A 10,207-nucleotide genomic window follows, 5' to 3' on the forward strand; every position below is an offset into this window, starting at 1 on the left:
GGAGCCTATGAGAGAAGAAAGCAAGGACTGAAATTACATAGCCGTTCAGAGATTAGGAGTCTCTTTCCCTTAGTAAAGCCTTATCTATCAATTTTCTGCTAGTGTTATAATTAATACATTCTCTCTATAGGACCCCCTGGAGAGTATGAGCAGTGAAGATGTCCAAACATAAGCAGGGATGCGGGGGGGGGGGTCTTGTACCAGCTATTGTTAAAATACCATGAGCAAAAAATGTACATTTTGGCTGAAAATATGGGGTCTAGGTCTCATCAGTGTTTTTCCTCAGGGGTTAGGGGTTTCTGTTTTTGTCCTTCATTTTTTTTTTCTCTCTCCTTCTTTTGTTTTTAATTGAGGCCAGCACAAATTATTTCCTTTTAAGTCTTTGCTGGCGCCAAAACTTTACAGAGAAATTAAGCTCATTTAATGACAAAATTAGCAAAGGTCAACTAAATTACAGTCCATCCATTTGACTGAAAATATGCTCATTTAAAAAATGTTTTAAAATGCAAATGGCATAAAAAATAATTATAAGACAGCCGGGCTCGGTGGCTCAGCCTGTAATCCCGCGCCTTTGGGAGGCTGAGGTGAGTGGATTGCCTGAGCCCGCGGGTTCGAGACCCGCCTGGGCAGCGAGACCTCATCTCTACAATAAATCAAAAAATCAGCCGGGCGTGGTAGCACACGCCTATAATTCCGGCTACTCGGAAGGCTGAGGCGGAAGGATCGCCGGAACCCAGGAGGTTGAGGCTGTGGTGGCCGGGAGCGGCCACTGCACTCCAGTCTCGGCGACAGAGAGAGACTCCAACTCAAAAATAATAATAATAATAATAATAATAAGACAATATGAAAAATATTTAAATAAAAACAAAATATGTATTACAGTATGACTTCAAAAGTCCTGAAAAATATGGTTTTGCATATGTTTATTTTTAAAATAATAGAAGGATATGTACCAAAATATTAATGAGATTACTCTGTGAAATGGTAGTCTAAGTGATTTTTACTTTGCTCTTAACATTTACTGTATTTTCTGATTTTCTAAAATATGTATGTGTTAGTGTAATAATCAGAAAGGAAGAAGAAAGAAGGGAGGGAAGGAATCAAATAATCAGAATTAATATTGAAATATACACTTTTGCTGGAAGATTAGTAAGGCATAGTGTGTAGCAAAAATTTATAGATAGAATGTTTTGACTTACTGTTCGTTCAATATAATGTAATACTACCTCATTACTGAGTCTTATTTACTGTGAGGAACTTGACAAGCCAACCCTTCTCTAAATCTAGGATAGTTACAAATTCGCTTACAAATTCCCAGTGACCTCAAGAAAGGATAGTGAAAACTATTCCTGTGTATTAAGGTACAGTCTCAGGCATGATAGATCAGGCATGATGGATGCTTTTTATTTCATGAGGAACGCACAATTAAACTAGTTATGCCATTTTTTTTTCTTTTGCCTGAAAAATGTCTTGTACGTGTAAATGTGGGTGCCTCTTTAAAATAATTAAGCAGCCGGGCTCGGTGGCTCAGCCTGTAATCCCGCGCCTTTGGGAGGCTTAGGTGAGTGGATTGCCTGAGCCCATGGGTTCGAGACCCGCCTGGGCAACTTGGCGAGACCTCATCTCTACAATAAATCAAAAAATCAGCCGGACGTGGTAGCGCGCGCCTGTAGTTCCAGCTACTTGGAAGGCTGAGGCGGAAGGATCGCCGGAGCCCAGCAGGTCGAGGCTGTGGTGGCCGGGAGCGGCCACTGCACTCCAGTCTGGGCGACAGAGTGAGACTCCAAATCAAAAAAAAAAGTAATTAAGCAGGTTATACATCAACCCCTTGCCTTGGGATAGTCAACATCTCAGAACATGCTGTTTCTCATGGTACCAAGTATTGTGGAAATAAATAATGATCTGTTTTTCTTTTTGGATTAAACACTAAGCTTACTTTCATTTCTGTCTTTCTTTTTTCTTTATTCCTTTTAGCGCATGATTGCAAATACTGCCAGAACAGTGAGATACTACAGAAGCCAACCCTTCAGTAAGTTAAATGCTGTTACATGCTACAGTGTAGATCTTGGTGATTAAGTCCTTTTTAATGAGGCCACTGAGATACTCTAAGAGCCTGGACAGTATTTGATTGTGTCAGAGACACTTTAGACCATGAATTTCATGGCAAAGGGGCCTTGAGTTTAAAGATATTTTTGCTGTTGCAAACCCAGAAAACATTTACATTGTTGTAAAACTAGAAAATAACCATAGGACTATTATTTTTATGAATGAATTTAAGAGAATTGCTTTGCTCTTTCCAGTATGGCCAGAGTCAACTAAGGCACAAATGCCAACAAATCCTGCCTTACTTAAATCAACTCTCTTTATGACTCACTCCTTGATGTTGAGAAACATCTACGCTCGATGACTCAGTCCTGTCATTTATAAACTGGGGAAGATAATATTTATTGTCTCCTGTGGTGTTGCAAGAATGCATTCATGTTTGTAGCACATTGTAAGAGGTCCCAGAGCAGGATTTCAAATTATGTTTCTAGTATTCCCAGGTGAATTTGAGGTGCTCTTTTTAAATCCGAGCATGTATCACAAGAACTGGTATAATGCAGTACTTTAATATAGAGACATTACTAATAATAAATAGCAAGCTTAACCTGTTGGGAGTTAAGTTGCATCATAGTACCAGATGGTCATGCTAGACCAGTGCTGCTGTCTCCTCTGGGCTGGAACTCTGGGTGGGAGAAGGAACTTTGGTTCCCTCAATCTGGTCCGGAAGTGAGGGGGTGGGCCCTGTAAAGTTTTTTAACTTTACTGAGTCACTTGAAGCAATGTATCTCAGTAACTCAATGTGGTAATGGGACACGGACATGAATCTGAGGCTACCAGGACCACCCCCTCCTATAAACCCAGTCAGTGCTAAGAAACTAAAAGGTTTTATATTATTAATCAGAGCTGTTTGCTCCTCCTAGCACAGGATTAACCTAAAGCCAAGGCTTGCTAAAATGTACCCAAAACCACTAAATGTTCATTTTTTTAATATACAGGAGGAAAAATATAGCAAAAATAATCTTGACTTGGGGAGCAAGTAGACCTTTAAAAAATTAATTCAAATGACTGTGCCTTCTCTGACTTCCAAAATGAGAATAGTCTCACATATCATCAACTATTCCTATGAGGACTCTGCCAGAATTAAAGTGTCTCATATCTTTTCACCTATTAATTTACTTTGTGTTTAAAGACATGATCATAAAGCAGTTGAACAAGTGAAAACGAGAATAGATAAGAGATACCAGTTAAAACGGGAGTTTATAACCCAGATTCCATGGCCCTTCAGGGGGAGCCAGGAAATTTCTGAAATAATATGCAAAATCTTATAGGCCTGAGAGAGTTTATAAGCTTAAGGTTTTCAGTGAGGTTCAAAGAACCACAAAAAGAACCATGATAGAATATACTTGGTTCCATGAGCCTCTTCAGAAGTCAAGAAGTCAGTGGGAGGGTGGGAGGGGAAATTATTTAAAAAGAAAAACTCCACAGCATTTGTTGAAGTTATCAGTAACTGCTGGTAAACAACAGCTGCTGAGCTCTGAAGTCAACAATCTATAGATAAAGCTATAGGAATAGATTCATAAACACTGTGGGAATGTGTACAATGTAATTACAATATATTGTACATGTAGAGTACACTGCCAGTGAGAAGCGGAGGAAATTAAATACAATGTGTTCTGCAGTTCAGTGTGCTATTATTTATATGTGATAATTATACTGATGAGTTTCTTCTTACAGGGAGTAGGGGCCTTTGTATCTTTTCCCTGCTTTTCTGTATTCAGACCTGCAACACGCCCCTTTACCCCTTGTGCAGATGGCATTCTATTTATCTTTTGCATGACATGTGGCTCTAACAGGACAACTGGACTGCAGAAAGCAGTGTGATGGGCGGAAACAACTCTGGTTGGGGAACCAGAATCTGGCTCAGCCCCTCTCTGTGTCCCCTTAGACCAGAGGCCCTACCCAGTGATCCATGGGGTAGAAGTGGCTTACAGAGGTATTGGGTCTCAAGAGGACATTTTGTTCTCTTTTGTTCGAAATAATTTCACCATTCAAAAATTGGGAAAATTCACAAGAACAAAATCCAGATTTCCTATGCCTTTAAAAAAAAAAGAAAGAAAGAAAGAAAAAAGAAGATCTGGCAACTCTGGGCTTAGATTCCCATGAGTAGTAACATGCAGGAGCTAAGAAGTCACTTCCAGAAGGACCTGTGTTTCCAGTTCACCACCTTCAGATTTGGCCTTTCTCGCTGACGTATATTCCCTGAGAAGGAATGAGGGCATTGGATTACTTTCTCAGCCCTGATTTTATTGAAATTGATAAACCTCTCTGACAGCTCAGTTGCTCACATGTTTGGAGTATGGATCAGAATAGAATGGTGACTGAGTTTGCAGAACAAATAGTATCACAGAAGCAAAGGTCTAACAAAAATCATAACTTTAGCCTATGGGTAGGTATTTTCCTGATGTGGCAGTCTCTAAGGACATACAATTCATGTAGTGATGCTGTATATTGTGTGCAAGTAAAGAGGGAATCAGGACTTAAGAGTCTCACTGGCTCACTTCAGTGTGGCCCAGATGTTAAGTGCTTCTGTGAAGAGTTAATGAAACTATGTCTTTTGACATTAGCCCTCATCTGGATCAAAGGAAGCAGAGACACAGAGGTGTGTTGGTAAGGGAAACAATTTTAATCTATAACCAGGGGCATCAGACAGATGCTTTTCTTTATATTTGGTGCCTTTTTTTTTTTTTTACAACATGCAATGCAAAGAAAAATGATCAAAAGAGGTAATTCCAGGAAAGAAAAGAAAATTGGAGGGTTAGAAAGAGAAAGAACAACCAAGTGGAAACATTTCAATGAATGTAGTGTGTTAAAAGTTCTTAATGGAACCCGGGAATCTATGCTAAATGTAATAAATAATTGAAGAAATAAGGATGTATCTTATATGCATATGTTATGCAATGCCAATCCCACCCTTTCCTCTTTCAACAGATCCTGATGCTGCTCAAGCTAATAAGAACCATCAGGATGTCCGGAGTTACGTACGGCAATTAAATGTGATTGACAACCAGAGAACTTTATCACAGATGTCCCACAGATTAGAGCCTCGTCGACCATAGACGTTTAAACTACCCAGAGCCAGGGTTTGTCTCCAGTCCACAATCTTTCAAAAATGCCATTTATACTACAACTGACTGTGTTGCCACTAGAGAATTCTACAAAACAAGCAAAAACACACCCTGAGACACCTCAGGGCTGCATTCAGCTTACCAGCTACCTGGCAAGAGAAGGAATTATTTGACTTGCATAAAGCTTACACACTCTAGCTTAGGAATCCCCCATTTGTAGTCGCCCTACTTAATTTCCAATAGTGCCATCTTCTTTGCTAAAACACATTAAATAAGGCCCACATGCAGAGTTTGGGAGAAATATCATTATCAAGAGAACTATCAAGCCACTGACATTTTTTTCCAAGAGTGTTTATGGGATGAAATGTACTACAAGTGGGGTTGATTAGGATAAAATGGTGATGATATAGTTTCATGATTTTTAACTCAGCATCTTGATTTGGCGTATGGAGTTTTGGGAAGGTGTTGAGGAATCCACATAAGTCCCAACTATAGGTTGTATTCTTCCATCTTCATAGTTTTGCCTCTGACAGAATAGAACCCAACCACATGACTATAAAACATTATGACTGTTTATGTCATTTATGGAGGACTGGTCTGTAACTTCTAAATGATATATAGAATAATATTTATGTTTACAATGTAACTTTTTTAAATTTACAAGTCAGGATTACATACATAAGAATTCCACTAAGAAACACCAACGTTCTTAAAATTGCCAGCGTTAAAATAGAAAATAACATTTCAGAAGAGCACAATATGCACAAAACATTTTTCAAAATTGAAATATTTTCCTGGGCATTAAAAATATTTACTATCGGCTACAAATTTATTGTTACTGATAAAAAAACGTATTTTCTGGACTTAAATGTTATTACAAATATCTTAATTTTCAGCAATTGTTTTGCACTTTCAAATAGATTGTAAATAGTTCATTCAATCAATGGTATAGAGTTATTTATTTGCTACATAATAGATATTGTGCCAAATAATTACCTTTTATTTATTTTATTTAGTATGTAATTTTGGAGTACATTTTTTCCTGTTTTCACAATTAGACTACATTTAATGTGTAGGAATTGTATGTATGTATATCTTCTGTAAATAATATCTAGTATCTTCATGAAATATAATTGTTGACAAGAAATGGTTGTGTTGTTCTCAATTCCTATGATATGAAAGAGATAACCATTTGGTATGGTGAGGTACTGAATTTGCTTTTAATTAAATAAAATTCACATACTACAAAATTCATCCTTTTAAAGTACACAGTCCAGTAGTTTTCAGTCTATTCACAAAGTTGTACAACCATCATCCTATCTAACTCCAGAACATTCACCTCATCCCTACAAGAAAGCCCATTAAGAGTTCTTCCTCAGCCGGGTTCGGTGGCTCAGCCTGTAATCCCGCGCCTTGGGAGGCTGAGGTGAGTGGATTGCCTGCGCCCGCGGGTTCGTGACCCGCCTGGGCAACTTGGGGAGACCTCATCTCTACAATAAATCAAAAAATCAGCCAGGTGTGGTAGCGTGCACCTGTAGTTCCAACTACTCGGAAGGCTGAGGCGGAAGGATCGCCGGAGCCCAGCGGGTCGAGGCTGCGGTGGCCGGCAGTGGCCTCTGCCCTCCAGTCTGGGCGACAGAGGGAGACTCCCACTCAAAAAAAAAAGAGTTCTTCATTCTCCTCTCCCTCCAATCCCTGGCAACCATCAATCTGCTTTCTTTCTCTATGGATTTACTCTGGACATTTTCTATAAATGGAATCATACAATAGGAGGTCTTCTGAGTCTGGTTTCTTGCACTTAGCATAATGTTTTCAAGGTTCATCCATGCTATAACTTATATTAATACTTCATTTCTTTATGGTGGTGTAAGATTCTATTCTATTCATAGACCTCATTTGTCCATTCATCACTTGATGGACATTTGGTTGTTGTTCTCACTCTTTGTTATTAGGAGCATTGCTGCTGTGAAGGAGCACTGGATTTTAGAGCCACTGGTATGGGGCCTCATGCCCTTTCTCAGTGATTTAAGCTCTTAGTAAATATTTGATGAAGAGATTTCAAAAATTCTTTAAATTCCAGACATGCCTCTATTTTTTTAACAAGTCAGCATTTTCCAGGGTGTGTTCTAGGCTGTACTAGTCTCATAAGTTCACATGCCGTTCTTCCACCAACAAAGATACAAATGCAAAACAGAAAACAAAACCGAGATGCTATCCTCGGATAAATTTGGGGACCACTACATAATATACCCCTTTCCTAGACATGTTCTCTGGTATTCATTAACGTATTAAAGCCTCTGAGAAGTCCTATCCCTTTTAACATTCCACAATCAAAGCCCGTTCTGAGAAAAACTACAGCAGGCAAATGCCTTTCTGTGTTCGCTTACATAAAATGCCAAGGTCCTCAAGAGCAGGGGTGTTGTTTTATGCAGTGTTATGCCTCTCACCCAGGGAAAAGCACAATGCCTGGAATGTACTAGACAATTTTAAACTGTCACTGAATAAATGTTCCGGAAATCATTATTGTTCATCATTTCACTGTCTCATAGACCTCAATATAAGCTGCAGAGTTTTCACCATCATATATTTTTCCTTTTCTAGATAATTTACAAAGATGATAAATGAAGCTGGTAGTCCACTCCTTGGGCCTCTTTGCTTTTATTTTACTGTTCTTTACTCCTCCCTTACTTATAGTATCCTGCATACGGCAGCACACTCCTCCCCAAGTCTATGGTGCCCGACAACTTATGACCTTTTTTATTGTTATTATTATTATTATTATTTTTGAGTTGGAGTCTCACTGTTGCCCAGACTGGAGTGCAGTAGCACGCTCTTGACCACTACAGCCTCGACCTGCTGGGCTCCGGCGATCCTTCCACCTCAGCCTTCCAAGTAGCCAGAACTACAGACGCGCGCTACCACGCCCGGCTACTTTTTTATTTATTGTAGAGACAAGGTCTCACCAAGTTGCCAGGTGGGTCTCGAACCTGTGGGCACAGGCAATCCACTCGCCTCAGCCTCCCAAAGTGCTGAGATTACAGGCTGAGCCACCGAGCCTGGCTATTTTTTTTTTTAAATATAGAGACAAGGTCTCACTATGTTGCCCATGCTTGTCTTGAACTCCTGGCCTCAAGTGATCCTCCTGCCTCGGCTTCCCAAAATGGTGGGATTCCAGGCAAGAGCCACTGTGCCCGGCCTCCACCTTATTTTAGTATAGTTTCAACATTATTCAAAAGTAATACATATTCTCCCATATATATTCCCCTTGGTCTTCCAAATGAGAATAACTATTACTGTACTTAATAAAGATAAGAGATTTTCATTATGTCTGGCTTTTATTAGAATGCATGAAACTCCATTATACAAGTCAGTGCTGGTGAAGTAAAAGAATGCACACTCTAAAAATGTGGAGTAGTAGCCAAGCAACTCTTCCTGAAGAAGGAGATACAGTTAATATTTTAAAACTTGCAAACAAGCCAGAAGAAAATGAGATGCCTACAGGGTCACAAGAAGGATAATGAGGTTTGCTGGAAGACATGAAAAAGAATGTTTTTTGTTACCAAAATGCCTCTAGAAAATTGTACGTTTAAAGGTTTAACATACCTACTTAGCAAGGTCACTGGCAGAGTGTATAGAAGCTAAGTTTTTCCAGCAATTTTTAAATGCCATGCAGGGTAAATCTACTTCTCCCAAATTCAGTGGCATTTCTTCCAAGATATGAACGCAGATCAATGACTGCCAACATGAGAAAATTAAAAGAAGTGTCATTCTAGTTTCAAATTGTGCCTCTAATAATAATAATAATAATAATAAATCAGTCTCGAATATGCAGTGGAGTAAAATGAACCCTTGCCTCAATAGCTTTCCTTTTGCTGTCAATCTACGAGGCATTACATCTCTTCTTAGGAGTCAGTCTGTCCTATATGGAAGACTGTGGGATTAGATGATTGGGTCAAATAATCCCTTCCTTTTTTTTTCCCTTGGTCTCTCTCTGTCACCCTGACTGAAGTGCAGTGGCATGATCCTAGCTCACTGCAGCCTCAACATCTTGGGCTCAGGCAATCCTTCCACCGTGGCCTCCCAAATTACTGGGATTGCAGGCATGAGCTACCATGCCCAGCCACATCCCTTACTTCTAGACTGAAGAAGAACCCTTAACTTAGGTGTTGTTAGACAGTTTTTCATTCATTCATTCATTCATTCATTCATTCATTATCAAATAGTGATCAAGGTGCTAACTGGGCCCTTGGTGGACTCAGAATTCAATGGTGAGAAGAACTAGAGAAGGTCCTTGCTTTCCTGGACATCATCATCCAGTAGGGGAGACAGAAGATTAATCAAAGAATCGTGTAAATAAATAAATATAAAAATGCTTGCAAGAAGGGATGTAGTGTTGCAAGGGCACCTAATAAGGGCACCTAATAAGGGATGTAGTGTTGCAAGGGCACCTAATAAGGATTTCATGTGATCTGAGGTGAGAAAATACTTCCTGTGGAAGGGACAGTTGAGCTGACTTTAGAATGATGTGAGTGCTAACAGCATCAAGAGGAGGGAGTGCATTCTAAGCTAGAAGTGACGTAGGCAGTGGGCTGGGAGATCACTGTGGCCCACAGAGAATGCAGGTGACATGCTCCAAAATGTGCTGGAGAGCTGAGAAGAGTTCAGAGCCTGTGAGGTCTTGCAGATCAGAAAGAAGCTTTTTTTTTTTTGAATTGGAGCCTCACTCTGTGGCCCAGACTGGAGTGCAATGGCTGCTCCCAGTCACCACAGCCTCGCCTGTTGGGCTCCGGCGATCCTTCCGCCTCTGCCTTCCGAGTAGCTGGAACTACAGGTGCGTGCTACCGTGCCTGGCTAATTTTTTTGATTTATTGTAGAGATGAGGTCTCGCCGAGTTACCCAGGCGGGTCTCGAACCCGCGGGCTCAGGCAATCCACTCACCTCGGCCTCCCAAAGCGCGGGATTACAGGCTGAGCCACCAAGCCCGGCTGGGGGTTGCATTTCTAAGAGTGAGCACTTGGAGGGAAGGGCCACAGAACCAC

The 10,207-nt window shown here is 40.2% G+C and overlaps 1 protein-coding gene across 7 annotated transcripts in view; it reads left to right on the top strand.

Annotated features, from left to right (window-relative positions):
* The window catches only part of RAPGEF4 (Rap guanine nucleotide exchange factor 4), a 337,463-nt gene extending 331,148 nt beyond the window's left edge, over positions 1–6,315 (top strand). For all 7 annotated transcript variants that reach the window (XM_008064745.2, XM_008064747.2, XM_008064746.2 and 4 more), the window contains 2 exons: positions 1,975–2,029; positions 5,032–6,315. In XM_008064745.2, the coding sequence (XP_008062936.1) occupies positions 1,975–2,029; positions 5,032–5,159 (183 nt within the window). In that variant the 3' untranslated portion in view covers positions 5,160–6,315. The remainder of the gene's footprint in view (positions 1–1,974; positions 2,030–5,031) is intronic.
* Positions 6,316–10,207: the final 3,892 nt, after the last annotated feature.

Source organism: Carlito syrichta, unplaced genomic scaffold (assembly GCF_000164805.1).
Source record: "Carlito syrichta isolate Samal-C Ts95f unplaced genomic scaffold, Tarsius_syrichta-2.0.1 Scaffold307991, whole genome shotgun sequence".
NCBI lineage: Eukaryota > Metazoa > Chordata > Mammalia > Primates > Tarsiidae > Carlito > Carlito syrichta.